At 34.6% G+C, this 25,314-nt stretch overlaps 1 protein-coding gene across 2 annotated transcripts in view; it reads right to left on the reverse strand.

The window, feature by feature from the left end:
* The window catches only part of LOC149792540 (ubiquitin carboxyl-terminal hydrolase 44-like), a 109,070-nt gene that overhangs the window by 72,231 nt on the left and 11,525 nt on the right, over positions 1-25,314 (reverse strand). For both annotated transcript variants that reach the window (XM_089971186.1, XM_089971185.1), the window contains exon 3: positions 6,190-6,267. In XM_089971186.1, the coding sequence (XP_089827312.1) occupies positions 6,190-6,267 (78 nt within the window). The remainder of the gene's footprint in view (positions 1-6,189; positions 6,268-25,314) is intronic.

Genomic DNA, 25,314 nt, shown 5'->3' on the forward strand with positions numbered 1-25,314 from the left:
GGCCTAGAGGGATTGGGATTGAATAGAGAATCTTTGTGTGGTTTCCACTTTATGAGAAGGAGGAACTATAGAGGTTGCATACGTAGATGTCCTAGAGGAACCTTCCACAGCTGCATTCAAGATTCTCAAAAGTGTTACATAAGGCAAGCAGATATTAATAATTTTGCTCACAGCACCTTTACAAGTACCTGAATTTGATTTATCTGATCCAGTGGAACCAATGCTAACTTATGGTTAATGAGAAATTTCATCCCCTGGTAAATGAAGTCATGTGGTGGAATAAGTTTAGACTTCTCAAGGTTGGATAGAGGACCCAAATGAATTAGTGCAGAGCAACAATGACAAAAACCTGATGAAGGGACCGAACCTCAATATTTTGGATCAGCCAGCAGTTGAAAAACAAGAGAGTCCCAGTGTACAGAGATAGACAGCTAACACTCCTATAACTCGAGTGAAGGCTCTAGATGTGGAAGAGATTCCAAACAGCAGAACCTGGAACTGAAAATTTTCCTGGACTAACCAGAACTGGAAGTAATTGTGGCGTGGAGGAAACATCAGGACGTGCAAATGCAAATAGGCATCCTGAATGGACAATGGAGCACACCCAAGCTAACGGACAGACTGTGCTACGGATTTAGGATGTGGTCTTCACCTTGAAAGGTTCCTCCAGAAAGAACAGTTTATAGACAAGAGACTGATTGTGAGTTAAAACTTTCATTCTTTATTCGTAACCTGGAAGAATTTAGGAACAGGAGACTGATCATTCAGGTCCATCTCAACTGCCCCATTCTGCAAAAGGGTGTGCACCTACCTCAATTTCACCACACTAGACTGGTGAAAGAACATGTTGGTGCTTGATGCTGAACCAACTGTCTGAAAAGATGCATAAGCTAGGATCTATGGGGGCATATTGGAGAAGGATGCACAGGAAGAAGGTTTGGGTCCCTGGGGCTGTCCCCTCCCCCTGCAGGAAAGAGGGAAGTAAGGAAGGTTAAAGAAATATGGCATGTAAACAGGGGCTGTGAAATCAACTGAGGTTTCCTACTGTAATGGTGCTGCATTTGTTTGAAAAAGTTTGCGGCTGGTCCCTGAAGGCAATTTGTGGCCGACTGTCATGAGACTGCAGGTCTTGAGAAGCCAAAATTGGGACATGTCCACCAAAGAGGATCTTGGATTCAAACAGATTGAGACCTCTCTCAGTATACTAAATGAAGTAGCTTTGGAGAGGTAAGCATACAAAAGCAATGGTGACTAGTAACATGATTTCTACTCAATGGCTTGTCTTGATGGGAAGGTGTGCCCAAGCTCCAGTTGAAATACCCACTTTGGACGAACCAGCATCCAACTGGGTAGGTTTAGTAGGCCACTTCGGTGAATGTACCCAGTAACCATGGGTCTCAGTACAGAGAACATCTGAGACATTTCCTTAATCATGGAAGAATGAGGATGAAGCAAGATCTCTGGTTGAGATTGTGTGCCTGAAATCTTTCCCAAAACAAATTTTTCTGGATTGTGCACAAGATGGTTTCCAGCACAAGCTTGGTGGTTAGAGGCAGCAGACTTTACTTATTACCTTATCAAATGAGCAGACCTCTTCATTATCATCTGAGAGGAAGGAGTGGTCCTGATAAGGACATCAGTGGTGATGCCTCATGGGGGTGGGGTGGGGAGACATACCCTTTTGTGTTGGGAGAAGTGCACCACTTGCACTGGGAGGGAACAACATGCTTCCTTAGACAATATATGTACAGTGGATCATCTAACTAATGAGAGGAAGAAACACAGTGCTTTAAGCATGAAGTGTGTGGTGCACCACCTCCCTAACCTGTCATGGATATGAGGTATGCAACATACTTCAAGGGGCACAAGGTGACCAGTTCACCATCTCCTTCTTGGGAGGGGGCAAGATGCTGGCCTAAATGTGAGGAGTATCCAACTTTTCCCTCTCTGGAAGGAGGTGACTGACTCACTGAATGTTCAGTACCTCCTTCTGGAGAGGCAAAAGGCTGCTTAAAAAGCTGGTCCTATAAATTCCTGGAACCAAAAAGTTCTCTTCTGACATGAATAGCAAAGCCTCTCACAAGTCTTAGGGGTGGTGGTGGTGTAGGGCTGTGAGATACAAACCTGGAAAAACCTGAAGATGAAAGGGAGGGAAGTATCCTCGGCATTCAGTAGCTGGTTATCAGCTATATTCCAGGTTTTGGAAGGCCATAATTTGCTAAGTGCACAGGAAATTTTTCATGTGCACTAGGAGCAACTGAAGCAGTCTGGGTGAGTGTCCCAATGGCCCTTCATATGGCCACACTGACCCAAAGACTGTCCTCACACTATTCTGAAAAATGAAAAAATGACAACATATTTTGATGTCATGCATAAAATCACCAGGTTTAATACAGTGCATACTGTGTATGCGTGATATAAACAAATGAATGACCCATTTTAACTGTCTTTTTCCTGTAGTAAAGTACCAGTAAGATGTTTCTCACTGTAGCAACTATTTGAGGAAAAATGCTGACACACATACAATAACAGTGTGAAGTTAGAGCACGGACAGAAACAAACAAAAATGCCAGTGATCTTTATATGTCAATCTATTTTTTAGATGGAGAAATACACATTACCTTTTTATTTAAGCAGGTTTTTCTGTTATTCCTTAACATAAGGACTTACATGTACTTGATATGTATATATAAATGTTAAGAGAGTGTACCCAAACCCCTAAAGGGTGGGATGCATGAGGCAACTTTGTGGTTTCCTTAAATGACTGATTCTAAAAGGGAGAAAAGGTTATTGGCATAGAAATTAAATTTTGGAATGGATAGTGTAACACTGAGATTCAAATTAACTTTAGAAGGGAGACCACTAGAAAGGTAAAAATTTGCTACCAGTAAACTCTTACTACAACCAAATTTTCTATGGTAAGGATCTAGACATCCACAGAGCATGGCACCTATGAAAAAGATGATCATTCTAAGCATGTAGCATGTGAGATGCATGAGTGGATTCTACTATACAGTGGTCCCCCTCTTATGTGGACCCTCACGAGTGGCCACCATCTCTACATGGAGAGTTTTCTCAGCTCTGATTTTGTGTGCAAAAGTAAGCCTTGCTGGCAGCTAGCCCCCATGATGTGCATGTGGCCAGCATTTTAGGCCAAAAACATCAAATTTACCACACTCAGGTGTCCATGTGACCAGAAACAATATTTTTCAATTTATATGATAAGGTAAGGAATCTGACATAAGAGTCAGACATATGTGATTTCTGTGATTACAGACACATAACAGTTAAACGTGATTTCTGTGATTACAGATACATAAGAATAAGACGTGATTTCTGTGATTATAGACACATAAGAGTTATGTTGTTATTGTTATAGAGTTTAACGTAATTTTTCAGCACAAGATAGGCTATACATGGCGGCCAGTATTAATGGTGGAGGAAAAACCCGGGAAAACCCCGGAAAGAACCACCGACCCACGAGAAGCTACTGGCAAGCTTTCGCACACATAAGAGTTAAACATTCCTTATGATTTCTGTGATTACAGACATATGAGTTAAACACTCCTTGTGATTTCTGTGATTACAGACACATAAGAATCAGACATGTGATTTCTGTGATTACAGACACATAAGAATTAGACATGTGATTTCTGTGATTACAGACACATAAGAATTAGACATGTGGGATTTCTGTGATTACAGACACAAAAAACATTCGTTATGATTTCTGTAATTATAGACATATAAGAGTTAAACACTCCTTGTAATTTCTGTGATTACAGACACATAAGAGCTAAACATTCCTTGTGAGTTCTGTGATAATGGACACACAAGAGTAATTAGACATACCATGTGATTTCTGTGATTGCAAACACATAGGAGTTAGACATATGTGATTTCTGTGATTACAGACACATAAGAGTTAGACATGTGATTTCTGGGATTACAGACTCATAGGAGTTAAACATTCCTTATGAGTTTTGTGATAACAGACAAACAAGAGTTATTAGATGTACCTTGTGATTTCTGTGATTACAGACACACAAGAGTTAAACATTCCTTATGAGTTTTGTGATAACAGACAAACAAGAGTTAAACATAACTTGTGAGTTTTGTGATAACCGTCACACAAGAGTTAAACATACCCATGAGTTTTGTGATAACAATCACACAAGAGTTATTCACCATACCTTTTGAATTATATGATTACAGACACAAGAGTTAAACATACTTTGTAAGTTCTGTGATGATGGACAAACAAGAGTTATTAGACATACCATGGGGGGCCCCGAGTGGCCGAGTGGTCTAAAGCGCTCTTCGTTACGGATCACTGCCATCTCACCTCTGTCTGCGGCAGTTCGAGTCTAAGATTCAGCCAATGTGGGCATGTGAGAAAGCTTGCCAGTAGCTTCTCGTGGGTCGGTGGTTCTTTCCGGGGTTTTCCGGGTTCTTCCTCCACCATTAATACTGGCCGCCATGTATAGCCTATCGTGCTGAAAAATGGCGTTAAACCCCACAACAACAACAACAAGACATACCATGAGAGTTATGTGATTGCAGGCACACAAGAATTAGATATATTTGAGTTTTGTGATTACAGGCACTTAAGAATTAGACATATGTGAGTTATATGATTACAGGCACACAAGAATTAGACATGAGTTCTATGATTGCAGGCACACAATAATTAGACATATGTGAGTTATGTGAATTCAGGCACACAAGAATTAGACATATGTGAGTTATATGATTACAGGCACTTAAGAATTAGACATGTGTGTTCTATGATTGCAGATACACACCAGTTATTAGACATACCTGCTGAGCTAAAATGCTTTATCTTCTACTTATGGTGATAAGTGACAAAATGAGTAACTCTGGAAAGTCCACAAGTACATCAACTAGAGCATTAAAAGATGATCTGAGAACTTATACTTCTCCCTCGATAATTCGCGCACAATGGGGTCCACAGACATATACCGCACTATAAGCGAGGCGCGACTTACCAAGGGACCTTGAATAATTGAAGACAAAAAATTGCTTTGACATCAAGAAAAACATGGGGGGGGGGAAACGGGGAGAATTATTGTATTGTTCAATTAGTATAATATTGATGTCGTTATTTCAGTGGAAGTAATAATGAAACTTCTTATCATCCTTGAGGATATCTCAAGAATTCTCTGAAACTTGCTTGCCCACAATGGTCCGTATCTGTGAAATCAAGCTCTTTATTTTACAAAGTATTCATTTTGCTTGACTGCCTAGTTATCTTTGATCACAGTTATGAAAGAGTCTGTTAATTTAAGATAGTTTATGTTATATACACAATGACAAGTGTTTGATTGATCAAATTAAGTGAGTTCACCTGACATATGACCGGGGCCGCTAGATTTTAAGTTTGTAGGATTTTTGTGCCTTTTATACTTTTCTTTTATTCCACCTTCTTTATTTGATTACAAAAACATAATTAAAATGATAATACAAAGGAGGCCAGCTTTTAATTCAGTGCAACAATGCAACAAATACTTCTGCAAGTCAGTTATCCAAACACGGTGACACTTAATTAGGTTCTCTGAGAAACGCTCGTGGACATAGCTGTTACGGTAGATTGATGCATTTTACGTTTAATTACAAGGGGACACATTGCATTTATGATGATTACACTTACAAGGAACTGAAAGATAGAACTAAAACACAAATTTCAACTGATAAATTTTTTATTTAATTTGTATTTATTTATCAAAGTACTGCCTCTACTCGGCATAAGTGACATTTTCATTGATAGAAATTTCCTTACATATCGTTAAATGCGGTGTACTAGGAATGTCGTTTGGAAAGAAAATGTAAAAAAATTGTATGACCTATTTTTAAATTTGATATTTCATAATGTTGATTAAAATTTCCAGGTTCTATCTACCATTTTCAACGATAAAATTAGCGATACATCAAAGTTTCCGTTACCAACTTTGATCGCGATTTTCTTCAAGTTCAAAAAATAGGGATCAATTTTGGGGGAATTTTCTGGTTTAAAATATAGAATCCACCCCTGACCACACGTTATAAGCAGGCTCGCGAGTTATCACGGCACGAGTTATCGAGGGAGTGGTGTATAGGAATCAGAGTTTTCAAAGAGAATCAAGGGATAGAACTCAGTGACATGCTAATCCTCTTTAAAAAAATGCTTACCTTGCTTTCTTGATAATGCTTAAGTGCATGTTCTTGATTAAAGCGGCCACAGGCGACATTTGCACAGCTAAGGCATGCCTAGAAAGTGTGAAATGTACAGATTTGTTATAAGTAGACCTATATCGATATGGTGTCATATATAAGCATTTATATAGTAATATAACTTATTGCATCACATGTAATTTACTATATCACCACCCTTATATGGCAATATAAATTATTGTATCACTCCTCTTAGATGGCAATATAATTGATTGTATCACCACTGTTACATGGCAATATAATTGTATCGCCAGCCTTATATAGCAATATAATTGATTGTATCACCACCCTTATATGGCAATATAATTGACTGTATCACCACCCTTACATGGCAATATAATTGATTGTATCATCACCCTTACATGGCAATATAACTGTATCACCAACCTTATATAGCAATATAATTGACTGTATCACCACCCTTATATGGCAATATAATTGTATCACCATCCTTACATGGCAATATAATTGCCTGTATCACTACCCTTATATGGCAATATAATTGACTGTATCATCACATTTACATGGCAATGTAACTGTATCACCAACCTTATATAGCAATATAATTGATTGTATCAGTACCCTTACATGGTAATATGTATACTATTAAAAAGATTCCAATATAATTAAATACCTTTGTGAAATTTAGACATTTACAAGATAGATGGAGTTTCAAGATTGCAGAATAAATATCTTGTTTCAAACTGTTCACAACTTTTTATCAAAATTTGTCATTATGTTATTGTTTCAACAAATATCTGGCCATATAGGGGATCCAGTCAAAAAAGAATTCAGTTTAATTGCATTTGTTGTACTTTTCTTGTAATCTGAAGCTGGCCCCATCCTAGGGAGATTTGTTTGTGTAACTGCTGAGACATTACCACCAAATACTGAAAATTACATTTCTGCCATTGTACAACATTGCCATATGCAGTTGGTTACAAAACTTGTAGGAACTATTTGATCACTGAAAACATTTCATTGCTCGATTTCAAAAAGTCATTTAAGTGCTTGATTATGACACTGTACCAAGAAGACATGCAAATTCATGATCAGACCGAGTTTCATTAATATCAACAAATGTTACAGGTTTTGTCATACGGTAAAATGAAGGTACAAATGTTGCATGTTTTATTGGGGGAGAAGGGTACATTTGTGGGGATTTGCAACATGTATTCTGGAGAAAACATGGAATTTCATCATTATTTTTATGTTACCAGCAATTGAAAAAAGCAGACAATGTTCTCAAATATGCAGTACTACTAGCTTAGGGTTAGGAATACTGTTGTAAACTTTGTATATATTCTTATGATTTGGCATTTCCACTGACCACTATCAGCATGGTGCCAGATTCATAACCATGTCTGTTTATCAGTACCTTTTCCCCAGTACCAAGCTGCCCTTCTGCCAATATTTAGTTCCTCTCCTCTGTCCCTATGCATTGTTTATTGCAGAGTCTATTAATTAGTGTACTTTAATCACACTTATAACAAATGAAAGGGTCAGAGCACTTTCATCACTCACAGCACACCTTCAATACACTTTAAGTGAATAAAGCCTATTAACACTTGACCTTCAAGTAAGTCTTTGGGGTTTAATCCAGGATTCATTCTGATGGGGACAATGGTCCATGAAATTTTAAAAGGGGCAGGGATTTACAAATCCACCTGCCCAACTCCCAGTACAAGCTCAAATTCAGTTCAGGCAAGTTCAAATTTGCAAAGCACTAGCCTGTGGGCAAGTCTGCAAAATTGAGAGAGAGATACAAGAAATTTTATGGAAGCTAATATATCGACAAGGTTCAGTTCTTAACGCTTTGTTTTGCAAGTTTTATACAGTGCAGTCTCACCATAAAACATATATCAACACCTTTATTTGGCATTTATGTCTAGCACAATCTTCTTTTGCATAACTAGCTAAAATTTCTTTCATTTGCATATTTTATTTCCATCATGTAGTCAATGTCATTGTCAGTCTCACATTTTATAGTGCAAATGTGATAATGTAAATATTTATCAAAGAAAGGATGTTTTGAGAAATAAGGAAGAAATCTTTATATTTTAACTTATCAGTTACACTGCAATCTTAATAATTTGTATATGTAATGGATTCACTGACTTTCCAGTCCTAACTCAGCGTCTGGCAGTTTGTCAGACTGCTGACTCAAAACAATTGGATTTTCAAAGAATGTTTTAGTGCATGTTGCCAATTTTATGGCTAACAGGTGTTAAATGCTAAAAATAAAATGTGTGAGACTTCCTTGACAGGCATGTGTTTAGAATTAAAATGCACTTGTCTTTAATTATTAAATACCACGAGGATTTCAAGTGTGATTAATTTTAGGTAAATGAAGCACCCACAAGTGGCATTTATGATATGTTGTTTACGTAATAATTACTAAACCCCTATTAAAACAAATTCATGACTTCAAGAACAATTATGAACTGATCATGAATGTTCATGAACATTCTTGAAATGTTCATGATCAGTTCATCGTTTGAGTTCATGAACAAAATATTTATGAATGTTCCTCAACTAAGTTAATGGACACTTAAAGAATTTTGATGAATCATATACATGAAGTTCATGAACACAATGATGAACTATTATGATATCTTAGAAGTTCCTGAAATGTCATGAACTTGGTTCATGAGCAATTCAAGTACTTTGATGCACCACCAAGACATTTCTAAAAATTTATATGAAATTGCTAATTAATTATATTCATAAAATGTTAATGAAAATTCATCATACAAGCTTCTCACAATATTAGTAAAATATAAAGAAAGGTGAATATTTTTCTTTTTTTAAATGATATGATACTGTATAAATGTTTATAGAGATATTTTATTCAATACTTGTGTACTTAGCTGAGTAGTTCTGGATTAATATGGGAAAATATTTTCTGGCCAGCATGAACAAAATGTATTTGCTATAAAAGCTTCCAATGGCTTTGTTCTAACGTTTTTGTCCATTACTGTTATAAACTGCATATTATGTTGACTTAGTCACTGGTTGCTAATTTGCCATAAAAACTGAAATATGTAGACAATGACTATCTTGATTGGATGATTGTGAAAGAAGATGTGATATGATTGGTTAATATGTGTGAGATTTCAGCAGCTGAGCCTCCTTTTACCAGAAAGAGCATGCAAATGGTTCTGCAACAAGTAAAAACCTCAAACAAAAACTGTGGACTCCTGTGGATTATGGACAGATGAGAATGAGTGCAGAGAAGCGATTATGAAGAATATGAAGGAAATGATTTGATGAAAGCAAAATTAGGCGGAAAAGCATACTCAGCCAGGATCATCAAAATTACGGTATCTCTTTCTTGGTCATTCGTGATTATTACACTTAAAGTTATATAGATATTTTATTGGTTTTTATATGTCATCATATTAGTTTTAACCAAACTAATGATAAATGATTTTGTTCAGACCTAATTTAAACTTGATCTTCGAATTTTTGAAAATCACTAAACATTATCATACCCCCTCTTTCAATCTCGATACCATACGTGGTACTGCATCTACGATAGGAACTGAGATGTTCGATATTGTTTTCTTTTTCATGACATCACTATTTCTATGATCTGATAATCTGGTATTTTAAAACAACAACAAAAACTAACTTAATGTGTCAAATTGTACACAATCTGTATTTTGTAGCACAACTGGACATTCCAGATTATTTGGTATTGTTGTAGAGCTACATCTGTCTACCTTTCTATAATACCACCCACTTAAGTGTATCATACATGACCTTGGACACTACAGAGCTTGGCAGTAGGCTACTACCTCCTGCCACCTAAACTAGTCACCAGGGGTTAATGTGTTAAGGGGGGGAAAATTTGAAAACTGGAGGATGATGATGGCCAAGATGGAAGATATATTAAATAGTGATTGCTTCAGCAATGTTAAAGATCCAAACAGTAATCGGATGGAACAGCTTGAGTTGCAGAGGGAGACATTCAGTAGTGACAATGGGCAGGATTTTATTAAAGTATAGGCTTTGAACATCTTCACAAAAGAGTTATCTGACACAACTGTCCCAATATCTCCTGAATATTTTTCAAAGAAAAATTACAAAACTTACAAAAAGTGTTGCTAAGAGTGAAAAAAAAGAATATCGCTTGTCAATTTACATGTTCTTTGTTGCATATTAGAAATTTATATGAAATTAAATACTGTTTTTATGATGATATGTTGCATTTTATACTGTTTTAAAAAACCCACATCTAAGGCTATTTTATGATTCAGGATGAATAGGTATTTGTGAGTTTGTCAGATAATCAAATTTCTTTTTATAGGTGCTGTTCATGAAGTCATGAATCATTCACGAGAAACTTTGTTCATCATAGTTCATGAATACATTCATGCACTTGTTCATGAATGATGATGACCCAGTTTGTGAACTTTTATGAACTGTTCATGAATTCAGTTCATGAATATTTCATGAATTGTTCAAGAACTGTTTGTGAAGTGTTGGTTCATGAACAGTTAATGAATTCATAATTTCATGAACTGACCATTGATGAATTTTCATGAATGATTCATGAACCATTCTAGAACAGTTCATGCCAGTTCATGAATTATTCACGATCATTTTGTAGGGTCTAAAGACTCTACACAAACTGCATGGCAATCAATTAAATGGACAAAAATAAGCAGTCTCAAATAATTCTTAAAAGTTGGATTGTCAAATATTTTGATGCATGTCTCTCTATGTTATATGTATATATATATATATATATATATATATATATATATATATATATATATATATATATATATATATACACACACACACACACACACACACACACACACACACACACACACACAGATAAGTTTATCTATCTGCATATGTTGTAAGGTGCCAACATAGATACAAAGGAAATAAAAGTTTTAATAAATACAATGTGATTGCTGTAAAAATAATTTATATTATCGTATTACTCATGATGGGGTATTATCTTTGGGACAAGGACAAATTTTCCAACAGCAAGTTCAATTTTCCTGTCAGCTTACCCTGGACAAAATGTCTATTTGACAAAGTCACTCAGGACAGTTGTAGGACATATAATTGCAGGATTTCCACTAATTTCCATAAAATCACACACAAAAGAAAATCAGACCTTTATTTCTTCAAAATAATTTTATAATCCAAAATGAAGGGCTTATAATTGATGAAAAAGCAATGAATTATAATAGATCTTTATTTTCTAAGGCAGATAATTATTTATTGATAGATAATGAAATATAAATTTGTCAACTTGCCACTAGTATACCAGTAAGTATCATTAAGTCATCACAATTATTTGTTTAGAATATGTTAAGTATTTTACTTGTTTCTGAGTAATGACTGCCAGGCCATGTGGGTTTCATCAGCCATTCATGCTGAAATTATTACCACAAAACTTTTACTGCTGTTCAGCTGATTCAGTGCTAATTAGTTCATGTTTTAATACCACTGAGTTTGTCTATAAACTGCTGTGTTACCAGTGTTATCATTCTTCAGGCAAAATGCCAGATGATCTTGCCAACTTTGGGCCAAAAACAAAAACCAGCAAGATGAATATGCTTTCTAGCAGCAGAGAGGGTAAACAGACCTTTTGCTGAAACGTCATTTTTCAAAACTAAAGCTTCCTACGAAAATGAAAAAAATAAGGTCACTAACGCTAAACCGAAGCCTCTAATTTTACTGAGAGTTTCTCTAATTGGTTAAGTTTATTTTGTTGCTTTATTTTTGTTGTTTGTGTTTTTCTAAATTTGTATGCGCATTTACGTTTATCCACTGGACGTTTCATTGATGTCGCACCCTCTCTGCTGCTATAATTAAATCATTATTATATCAACCAAATATCTTATCAAGACCAATGCATGATATCTTGTTCTGGGATCGTGTAAATTTATTGTATGGAATGAATTAAATCATTATTATATCAATAATGACACCTGGTGCTGAATCTTACACAGCTAGATTAGCCAGAGAAAGATTAGAGGTGATCAAAGAGCAAAACATTTTTGCCTGTTCGTGATGCTTTTGGACAGAAACTTCAAGAACATCAGGAAGTGCAAGCTGAATTTGCAGAAGTTACAAAACAACTGTTTAAACCTGTTACAGAAGCAAATGAAGGTCTTCGTCTAGCGCTAGAACAAACTGCTAAGGATACTAAGAAAACAAAAAAACTTCTACAAGAACTTCCAGCAGCAATAGTTACTGCTCAGCAACCTCCCGCAGATGAGGGCGGGGATGAAGAAAAAGAAGGATCAAAGATAACACTAAAAAAAAGGGAGAAAAAGATTTTAAGGAAAAATTTACTGAAGGTATACAAGTAGGAAAAAAATATGACGATATACTTGAATTAGGGTTTTTTTGCTGCCGAAAGTTTTGCCCAAAGACATAAACTTTTAAAACCTAACTATATTAAGGGTATAAATCGTGAAACGTGGTATAATTGGACTTTTTGTATACACAAAAAAAAATAATCAAATAAGCGCGAATGATCTGATATATCAACTTTATCTTATTGGAATAAATCAATATTATGAAATGATGGAGAAAAAAAAAGGACAAAAACCATCAAGATTGCCGAGGAAATAAAAATCTTCTCAACCAGAACCTCCTGAGAAAGAACCTTCCTATCAACTTCCTCCACCACAACAACAAATAGAACAACCACAATCTCCTGGGTCACAAATTCCTCGACAACAAAAACATCCACAATCTCCTCAAAAATCTCCAGGATTAATTAATATGACAAATAAATTTACAAAACAAGGTACTGATCTTATGAAAAATTATGATAGAGCTGTAAATGTTGCTGCACATGGATATAATGAACAATCAAAATATGTAAAACCTAAATATGTTGATTCTTGGAAGAATGAAGATGATAGGGTTAAAGTTGTATATTCTGTGCTGAAAAATAAACCTTGATTATCATGACTTTAATCGTGATGTGAAAATAGTAAGAGAAGAAGATGTATTTCAATCATTATTATCCCAAAAACCTGCTGAAGAAGAAGAATTTTATAATATATGATCTGACATTCCTCCAGGCACTACTGGAAGTGGTTTTTCTACCCTGACTATACCAGGAGGATGTGGTCTTATTGCTTGTCCTAACAACATCATTTCCAATGTAGATAGATTAGAAATTCTGATCGGAGGAAAATGTGCACGAAAAAATTCTCCAGAAATGTTTAATGAAATATCTGATATTTGTCGAAGATTATTTACAGGTGGTGTTATGGATCACAACATTTATCATTCTCTCAATAATGAAATTGCTGACGATTATTACAGCAACTGAAAACAATTAATTATAATGTAATTTATAAATGATAACTGCTCCAAAAGCAATACCTATTGCAAAACAATTAAGGATGAAAACTACTGATGTTATTCGTGATAAAGGTATTGGTGCTGTTGGTAATGTTGCTGGTAAAGCACCTTCATCGATCAAAGAAAGATTGGCTTGATTAGTACGAAGAAAACCACAACCAGTAAAATTACCCAGTACTGAAGTTATGCCTGCAAAAATCAGTAAAATAATAAATCAAGCTGCAAATGAAAAACTTGCAGAATTGGCTGTTAACAAAATTGTTCGTACAAAGTTAACTAATGAAATTATGCCAACAAATACAAGTTTTATTTCAGAAGTGGCCTTCGTGTTAGACGATGATAGTTATATAAGATGTTTAAGCACATATCCGATCCAGCATTCGATATGCATGCACCAATTCTTACTGATAATCAATCCGCAATTATCAGTATTATTCTTATGATGCACGTGTACCTAATGCATAAAGGAAGAATCGAACTACAAGTTCAAGATACAAGTAGATATTTCTTACCTGCTGAAGCATTTATTGAAGTAGGAAAACTTGTAACAGACGTTCCTCTTAATACAGCATATGGAGCTGATATCATAGTTGGTTTTGTTAATAATGGTATTTTGGCATTGTTTGATGGTGCTACGTACATGATTGATGGAAAAAACATTGAAAAAATTCAAAAAGATGTTGTTGCTACAACGATATTAGGTTTAGCAAGATATTCAGATGATTATACAAGATCAGCTAGACCATCAATGATGTTCGCCAAAGATAACGCTGATCATCCTGAAAGTAACCAGTATGATATAAGATGACCAAGAAACAACGCAGGTGCTGCTGACATTGATGCTGAAAACATGATTATTAACACCAGACCAAATTACAACTTAGGATTTGCTATACGTAAAGTTATCTTTGGAGCAAAACATACAGTTGTACTTGTAGGAAAGGGAAATGATAATGATGCTATTTGGTGACCAGCCGCTGTTGCTGCTGGTAGAGTAATATTATTTAAACTTTCACTGTGGATGCCAGTAATGACTCCATCTCTTGCTGATGAACAAAAATTACTTTCTTTTATGGATTAGGGCGGTAAATCATTGTTATCGTGGTTAAAATTGACCACAGATAGCATGCAAAGTAATATTGCTGGGTTATTTACATGGCAAATAGCATCACAACAAGGAGTTTCTGTGCCACGGCATATATTTATCACTTTACAAAATGCTAATCAATTAGATAATCAAGAATGAAGTCATATGACATTTGACAATTTTGATGTTAGTGAAGTTTCTTTACGGATAAATGGACATTGAGAACCATCTGAAAATATAACTTTAAATTTTGAAAATAATTATATAGCTGGTGCATATCGTTTAATGACATTTATGGGACATGATCAAAATATAGATACTGGTTTACAAATATTGCAGTTTGATTTTAAAATTCTGTATCCGATTTATTATTTTTCGCTGGAACATCTTGATTTATCTGGACAATCTGTCGTTGATATTCAGTTTCGAACTTGTGTATACGCAGCTGGTGGTGTTAATTACAGAGCAATTGCAGTTATTCTTTCAGATAAAGCGATGTTACTTGAAGGTGTTGGTGGACGAATTCGAGTTATTGATGCACAGGTAGAAAACATGTAATTAAATCGCTCACGATATTTAGAATGTCATATAGTCACGTTAATGTCACTCTGACTTCTGGTCAGGTGAAAAAATTACAAACAAAACTTGCAAGTAAATGCAAAACAAAAATAACACTAGAAAAAGATCAAATTTCTAGTGGCGGTCCAAACAAATTATCATTAACCAAGACTCAACTCAAAATTTTAATAAGGCTTTAGAATAAAAAACTGGAGTTCAACTTCATCTTTCTCCAAGTTCCATTAAAGACTCAATTAAAACAGGCAGTATATTTCCACTTCTTGCAGCTATACCAGCGTTAATAGCTGCAGGAGTTCCAGCTGTAGCAAAAGCAGCTGTACTTGGAGCTGATGGAACTGCCGCTGGAATGGCATTAAAGAAAGCAACAGGACAGGGAATTAAAAAAAGGGGGAAAGGCCTAAGATTACCAGGAACCCCTTATCGGTATGGAAAAGGTCGGAAACTTCCAGAAACACTTCGTTAATTCTTCCATTGTCAAATTTTGATTTACTTGATGCTGCTAAAAAATTAAATATAAAATTTTTTGGAGGTGTTTTTATGCATGATCAGTTACCTTTCAAACCAAACAATGCTGAATCAGGCATTATTAATCTCGACAATAGTTCTGGTCCAGGAACTCATTGGGTGGCATAAGCAATTGATACATGTGGAATTGTTTATTTCGATTCGTATGGGTTGACTCCACCAAAAGAATTTATAAATTACGTAAACACAATAAAGACTCCAATTTGGTATTCAACATTACCAACACAAGCACTAATTGATCTGCCAATATGTAGTCGAGAAGTAATTAATGTATTAAATGCTATATCTTCATCAACATTACCATCTCATAAAGTCATGCATGATTATACAAGTAGCCATTAATTCTTTTAAGCAGATCTTAAAGTATAATGGTTGATATTTATGAAGATCTTCTTTCAAAGACAAGAAGACAAAAGATGCTATTCATTTGTCAAATTACACGATTAAAGATGAACTCGCTGATATTATGAACCTCTCTGGAGTTGACTGAGATGAAGTTGTTTTTCTTCAGGATAAACACGGTGTTTCAAAGATGAGCAATATCAAATGAATGACATAAATTCGTAGGGTATTAGGTGCTACTGAGGAGAACATTCCCAGTATTTACTGACAGTGGTAGAATTAGAGACTCAAGTACATCAATCACAACTATTAGAAATAAAATTGCAAAAAGCATTGCTAATTGTTTGCAATCCACCGGTGATATAATGACAGGCGAACTCAGCATGAATGGAAATAAAATAGTTGTTTTAAGACATCCAACATCTCATGAAGATGCCACACGAAAAAATATGTAGACAATAACTATAATATAGTATATATTAAATTAACCATGCTGCCAGCTGAGTATGACGATCACATAAGTGTGTTTACAAATCTTTGTAGAAATTTTCAAAAACTCAATAAAATTGTTGATGACTTCTTTGGAAGTCTGTTGACTGTTAACGTAAAACTCGTTGATATTAACACAAAACTCAGAGATATTAAAAAAAGCTATGTCAGACATTTAAACAATTAATAAACGATTATGTGTTATCGGAGACCGTAAATCATTTTCAGAGTTAATCATGAAAGTGCAAAGGAAAATCAATGATATTAGAAAAAGACTAGAAGATGGCTAGTCTCATTGTGTTTTTGTCAGTCTGGAGTACACTGGAAGTTGATAAAGTAAGTGAAATATTTTCTTGAATTATTTGTGTTAATTATATCACACAGATGGTTAAAATTAGTTACGATGATACACAAACTAAATAAATGTATAAATATTACATAGTAACAAACAAGATAACTACTAAATTATTCTATTGGAGAAAGATATGCTGCAGAGTTATCTCCCTTCTTGAGATCAATACGTAACAATAAGCAAGGTAATTATTGAATTACTCTGCTGGAGAGAGTCTGAGTTATCTCCCTTCAACAGTGAAAGTTTCAGATAAAATAACTATTGTATCATCATATTTTATAAACAAAAAAATATTTTATGACTGGCGATGGTAGAGACCTCACATTGATAAAATAACTGTTCTAACAATAATTATTATAACAATGAGTATAATAACACAAAAAAAATAATAATAAAAATAGTAATGTAATATTACCAGAAAGCGACAAGAGTAATCTTCTTTCAACAATAATGAAAAGTTATCTTTTGTTTATATTTCTAGAAAGCAGATCTAGTGATATTATTTGCGACAGAACGTATTGAAGGCATACAAATACCAAAATATTTTCCAGCTGCGTTTATTGATTGAAATATTATTTATTCACCAGTATCTGTATTTATAGATATAACTTTTTTTCCTAATTATTTTACATCTACCATATTACCAGATCTGCAAGTTTGACTCTGTGTGATAGCTCATAAATTATTTAAAGAGTTATTGAGCTTTTCTCCATCAATATGATCGATCACAAGACTGTCTTTGATTACCCCTCGGAAACATTCATATACAAATTTATGGCAAAGGTAATTGTTCTTCCCAACACTAAACATGAGATAACCAGTATTAGTGACAAAACAGGCTGGTTTTTTTAGTCAACAGTTCCTGATAATACCATGATAAGATGCCTCGTAATTCTTAATGATAGGATGTTTCATAAATTCCTTTTGCTCCATTTGTATATAATGTTTGTTTAAATGATTATTTGTCTAAATTATTATTTTGAAAATCTAGCCAGATTATCTTCTGTGCGTTTTATAACTCTGTCATTATTGTTGTTGCTATTTTTTGAAATCATAATATCTTTTGAGCTCTCTGTATTTTTTACCATCACAATGCAGACACAACTGCATATTTCCTCTGACTCCAACACCACACTTCAAACACGGTTTAGGTCATAAACTCACTCTCTGTACACTTTGTAAATGATATCCGCAGAATTCGTTTACACAAGCTTTGTCACAAGGAGCTATAGAACCTATCATAAGCCACCTGCATTTGTTCTGTTTGAATATATATATATATATATATATATATATATATATATATATATATATATATACTTGTTTTAATTATAATATGAAAGAATTGACAGAAATAAAAATTAAGCCTTCTAAAGATAAATTTAATTTTGACAGAATATCCAATGACTTACCGATGCCAGCTCTGGTTGATCCGATGAATACAAGTTTGATTAATACTAATCACAATGCCAAGGAAGAATTTAACAAAGATGGTGCATCTCCTGTGTGGTTGACGTTCAAAATCATACATAACACCTATGGTGTTGACAATGTCGTTGATGCTACAGTGAATGACAAATGAGCAGCAACGATTATTAATTATCTCGACAATCGAAGATATTTTTTCAGAGTAAAGTTTATTGTATTAGCAGAAACACACAATACTTGGATTATCAGTGACAAACGTGACCTTGTCCTTCATAATGAGAAAATTGCTGTATTAAGTAAAAATTACAAACCAGGAATGTTGATTGGTACTGACAAACCATATTATGAAAAAGCGTATCCTGTAACTGGCCATTTATGGAATTTATCCAATAAATGATAAACCCAGCATTAACACATTAACCCCTAGCAACGAGTTAACGTGGCAGGAGGTAGTAACCTACTGCCGAGCCCTGTAGCATCATGGTCATGCAAGATACACTAAAGTGGGTGATATCATAGAAAGGTAGACAGATGTAGCTCTACAATGATAGCAAATAATCTTGGAATATCTAGTTGCAATACAAAATACAGATTTTGTGTCCGGATTTTAGACTTTGGTCTCAGATCTAAGGCAAACCAATATAAACTGCAAACAGACAGATGAACCTTTGCAAAAAGTTGGATAAGATGGGCATTTGGAATAAAGAGTGGTCTCAATACAAAAGTAATGGCTCCATTTAGCAAAGAAGAAAAGATAAAGAAAATCCAACTTTTACCCTTCTGCTCATGCGCGAGTGAAACAGCCAATGAAAAACGATGTTTCTAACACAACATGGCAGTATGTTATTGAAAGATCACCTGGGATTTGGTGTTTTCCGATCTGTTCAGAAATAGCTTTTAAAATGTGTTTCCTTCTCGATTTTCAGGCAAAATTGACAAAAACCTCCAGGGGTTAAATTTTCAAAAATAAATTGTGTATAGCCAAACGAGTAACGGAACATTTTACAAACGTGATATGGGGAAACGGTTTAATGGATAAAAGACATAAAATAATAAATGAGTGGGGGAGAAATAGTTAAAGATACCGGAGCATCTGTCAAAGACGTCAATGAATTAGGAAAGAAATTAAAATTTCCAATAACAGTAAGAATGATAACCGGAGAGATTTTATATGAATCAAAGTATAAATCGAAAGGAGCTTCGATTAAAATTATTGTTAATAATGCACATGTGTGGACTAATGCAGTAACAATATTTCCACGCAATGGAACTGTTAAATTTTATCAAGGAGATATATTTGATTTTATTAAAGATATGAGTAAAAGTGATCCTGTATCAGTGCAGTTATTTCAAAGTTCAGATAATGGAAATTAAGATTAGTTTGTATGGCCTAATGGAGATATTTATTGTACAGAATCTCTCCATGAAGAAATAAAAAATCTTGCATTGAAATATACCCATGACCCTGATGATGCCAGGGCTGAACAATTGCTGAGTAACTGGTTTACTGTTTCATCAGTTGCTGCTCATTTTGCTAGAGATTAAAATTCGTGGAAACCAACACAATTGGATTTTCTTGAAGAAAGACAACGCAGCTGTGTCGAATACTGACATGGTGGATTATGGAATACTAAATCCGATTATAAGGATATTATTTCAGTTGATATGGTTGCATGTTTTCCGGGAAGTTTTCTTGGAATGGGAGAGTGTTCTAAGTATTTTGAGTGATTTGGACATCCCACACACGAAATGGCCAGAGTATTGATAAATGGACCACTACCAGGTCTTGATTTGACTGGATTTGCTAGTATGGACTCATTTAAGTTTGCCGAAAATCTTCATCTGATTTGTTATGTCTGGTTTGGCAAACATTTTTCAGAAAAAATGTGGGCACCAACAGTATTATTATGGTATACTATTACTGTTAACAAAGTGAAGCAATTATATCATATTGTCCGCAGAAAGAAGTTTGGTTACCACAACAAAAGAAATATTCTGATGATGAAAATCCTGATATAACTGATATTGAGAATAAAATCACAAAAGATCGGCAGAAAAATAATTGGTAAATTCACCAAAGGAGGATCATATGATCATAAATGACACTGTACATGACTGATTATAGATAATGCTGAACTAGATTTTATATTGCTGATACAACGAATAGAAATACGTTTATTAGTTGAAGTAATGTTAATTTATCAGACGGTACTAAATTAGGTACAATTGTGAATTACACTGATGGTGAGTCATGGCAATTTATTCATTTAAGATCTTCAGTGCTCACGTACGTTTTGATAAATCTATTATCGATGATAAACAGAGTTTCTGAGTTTGCTGTCAAAGTCGCTATGGATTCATTTTATATCAGTACAAAAAAACATAGGATTGCTAGAACAACTACATATCGGCACTGATGCATCATGTGGTGAAAGGAGAATAAAACAAGAAAATATACTTCATTATTCTGAATCCACTGACGTTGAAATTAAGGGTATTTATTGCCCCAAAAAATCAAATATCAAAATTTTCATCAGCACAATCTGTATTTGATCCTGTAGCTGGACATAAAACCATTTATCTCAATGGGCCTGGATGTTCCGATAAAACAACTTGTGTGATTGAATTATTCTTGAACAGTTGTTCAGAAATAGTTGTATTGACACCTACACATAGACTCGCAAGAGAAATGAAAGAAAGAAATATTAAATCATTCTTTTGATGAAAGGGGGATAAATTGACTCCTGAATGAATGGGAGAGAAATATAGTCCAAGGATTATTGTTTGGGATGAAATATGTACTGTTTCATTAGAAACGTTAAAAGTATTTCTTGACTGGTTATTGACAAAAAATAATGCTGTAATAATGTGTAGCGATCATGGTCAGCTACCACTTTTTGTTGGATTGTCTCAACATCGATGGTTGAGGAATTTTGTAGATTATTATGAAAAAATAACTAATGATCAGAAAGCACTTGATCTAATCAGACTATAACCGAAAAAAATTCAGTGTGAAATAATGCATGAAATAATTTCAGAAACTCCTATTAAAAATGTTTGGAATTTATGGAGACCAGATGATTTGATAGTTGCAAGTAGAAAGATGGTTCATGATACACTTCAACAACAATCATTTATGTTACATTAAGAAAAATTTTCAAATCTACCTGTACCATTGTGTTATTGGCTGGTTGATACGCGACGGCAGAATATCAACGCTGACATACCAGGGTTATCAGTGAAACAAAATCTTGTGTTAAATGATATTGTTTTAGTTCCTGTCAATGTTGTTGAGAGCGTGTTAACTATGGACAAAACTCCATGGATGCTAGGATACGCAATGACAATTCATTCATCACAAGGATCTAATGGTCAAATTTAGTTCATCTTGCAGTGTCTTGAGTCAGAAGAATATCTCTGCTGCGGAGAATTGTCACACAGAAACTATTGGTAATAGCGATGTTATTGGCAATGATATAGCAATAAACAAATTAGTCAGTTATAAACAGTGTGATAAAAGAAATAAGCTCGACTTTGATCTCGATGCTGAATTTATCATGACACCGAAACAACAGGAAAATAATCATTGTGCGAGCTGTAACACAGTAATGTTGTGGCAGTATTCAAATAATAATCCAAGACAATTTACTGTAGACAGAATTAATAGTAAGTTTGGTCATACACGCGAAAATGTGTTGCTGACCTGTCTTGAAAGTAATCGACGTCGAGGTGCTAGTTAACAAAAGTGAATGCAGTGGTAATTGTGTGTCTTCAGGAACTACTTGTAATTGTTCACATACAAGAGGAGGTGCAGTTGAATCTAGTCTGTATATTGCAGGTCTACCTGTGGATCGTAATTTTATGTGTCGTAATACTCCAATAGGATCAGTCGCTCTTTTTTTTACCACTTTCTAATCCACTAGGTTCATATAAATATCTTAGTCACATTACCTAATACTGGTTGTTTTGAAAATTCATGTCACTGTATTGGTATGTTTTTTTTTTGTTATTGCATTAACGGGTTTCATGGCACTTGTTTGAGTAATTTCATTATTTAATGCAGCTATTACACTTGGTAATCTTGCAACCCATGTACAAAATCTCTTATCTTTCTTAATTATTTCCTTTGCATATTGATATCCAAATAACCACTCAGCAAATGTTTGATTAAATCGTTCAACAATTGCCTGATCATGACGAATTGTGGTATGTCCTCATCTAATTCTGACATTATGTTTTTTCATCAGAGATGATACTGCACGTAGAAATTCCTTGCCAGGATCAAACTAATAGTTGTGGCCATCGTAAGGGTCCTTGTTGATAAATTCGTTCAAAAGCAGAATAAACTTCAGTTGCTGTTTTAGTTGGTAATGGTTCTGCTTCCTTAAATCTACTTGCAAAGTCAATGACAGTTAACGCGTATTTGTATGTTAATTGATGTCTACCAATTTTAATAGTATCACGTGGTAAAAATAAAATATCTGCTTGATGAACTTCATAAGGAGCACTAACATCAAAATGTGCATGCTGAATTGTTTTAGGTGGTGGTAAATAAATTTGTCATATTGCCTGTCATGATAACCATTTTGCAGCAACAGAATGTGTAACATTTGCTGCATCAGCGAATTTACTACTCGTTGCTCTACCCTTCCAATATCCTCTTGGGCGATAATAAATCAATTCCATTATTTCAAGAATCGGTTGATTAATTACCGGCTCCAAATAATAATTTACCTTTCATTGCAGATCTTACCAACCAATTAGCTAATGATTCTCTGAAAGATTTATTTTTTATAGAATGTAACGCATGAATTAACTTCACATCTGCAATATGTTGTTGTTGCAGATCTTTACTTTTATAAGCTACATCATGAGCATGACATGCTTGATCAATAACATTTATAGGATACTCTCCAGGTCTTGGCTGATCTTGTTTATCAAGTCGGATTTCAAGTCGGGTACCAGGACCACAATAATTATATCCTGGAAGATGTTTTTCTCCTGGGTATTTAGCCCATGGAGTTCCTGGTAATTTTCCTAATGAAGTAGCGATATCACCACCAATTTTATTATTAGAAATAAATTTATATTTATTTGTACCACATCTTACCAGCAAGTGCACACTTTATTTTTTGTTATTATTGTTGTTAATCCACGTGTGGGGGTGGATGCTCTACAAAGAACACAATATAAATCCATATTATTCATTATATTTCTACAACAAGGATGTCATTGATTTCTCAGCAACATGAAAACAAGAGCCAGTAAAACATACTTCAGCATTACCGAATTCTATCAGAATGATAATAATAGGTCCATCTGGTCCAGTAAAATGCTATTATTATTTAATTTGATAATGAGATGGTTATAGTGGGGTAAGTTGCATTTAGTAGCTCCGTCAGTTGATGATCAGAGATGTTGCAATGTACTTAAAGATTTAATGAAAATGCAAAATTGTTAAATGAAGATGGCGATGACATTATTAAATCTTATAACTGATATTGATGAAGCACCATCTGTAGACGACCTTGATGGATTTATAAATAATCTCGTATACGACGATGCAATCCTGGACAAACAAACAAAGCCAGTTCGGACATTTTCTCGACGTAGGCATAAAAATACTGATGTCATTTATGTTACTCAGCGATATACACAAATACCTAAAGTGATCAGAGATAACTGTAATATTTTAGTTGTGTTTAATGGAGTTGATACACATACTCTGCAAAATATTCATCAGACCTGGTGTAGTGGGGATATGGACATGATTAAGTTCAAAACTTTCTTTCAAAGGCACAATTTACTCCACACAGATTTATAACAAATTATTTACATGATCCCAGAACAAGATATCATGTAGGTCTTGATAAGATATTTGGCTGATATAATAATGTTAATTATAACAGCAGAGAGGGTGCGACCTCAATGAAACGTCTGGTGGGTAAACGAAAATGCGCATACAAATTTAGAAAAACACAAACGAAAAAAAAAAGTAACAAAATAAACTAAACCAATTAAAGAAACTCTCTGTAAAGTTAGAGGCTTCGATTTAGTGTTAGTGACCTTATTTTTTTATTTTCGTAGGAAACTTTAGCTTTCAAAAATGAAGTTTCAGCAAAAGGTCCCTCTCTGCTGCTCTTCTCATCACCATCTTATATTACTGATCTTGCCATATAAAAGTGAAACATTAGTGTCACATTGCCACGTTCCAATCAAACTGAATTTTCATTAAAGCCTAAATGATGTAGATGCTTTAATGGTACCTTTCATGAAAAAGCAAAAAAGGCAATAAAGATATATCGTTGCTTCTAATGGGCATCCCCTTGTTAGCACTTTTAACATAGCTTTAACAATAATTCAGTCATAATGCTACTAAGAGAAACCTCTGTATGATAAATAGAACCAAACTAATGCATGACATCCAAGCAAACCTAACAACTTGCTTACCTACTACAGCAGAACAACTTGATAACTGTCTGCGTTCATTGCTCGACAAACATGCCCCAGCCACCAAGTGCAGAGTATCAATTCAAAAGTTTTCTTCATGGTATAGCAGTGTTAGGGACCAGCTTCACCCTGCTAAAAGAGGCCGCCATAAAGCTGAGAGGATTTGGCTTTCCACCAGACTCACTATTCAAGCAAATCTATGAAGCCGCTAAGAAGAACATCACATATATGGTCCATGCAGCGAAATCAGCCCACTACAGTACTAAGATCATGGAAAGTTCCAGCTGCAAAGAGCTCTTCAAGATTACTAACAAACTAATGTCAAGGAACAAATGTACACCACTTCCAACTACCTTCTCTCTAGTTGACCTTCAGGACCTGTTTGCAAATTTCTTACGTGACAAAGTACAAACCATTAGAGATAAACTTGACAACACAATTTCAACTGACTTGTCACCATAGTTGGGATTCAGAATTT

The sequence above is a fragment of the Sinohyriopsis cumingii genome, chromosome 9 (assembly GCF_028554795.1).
Source record: "Sinohyriopsis cumingii isolate HCF-2022 chromosome 9, ASM2855479v2, whole genome shotgun sequence".
NCBI lineage: Eukaryota > Metazoa > Mollusca > Bivalvia > Unionida > Unionidae > Sinohyriopsis > Sinohyriopsis cumingii.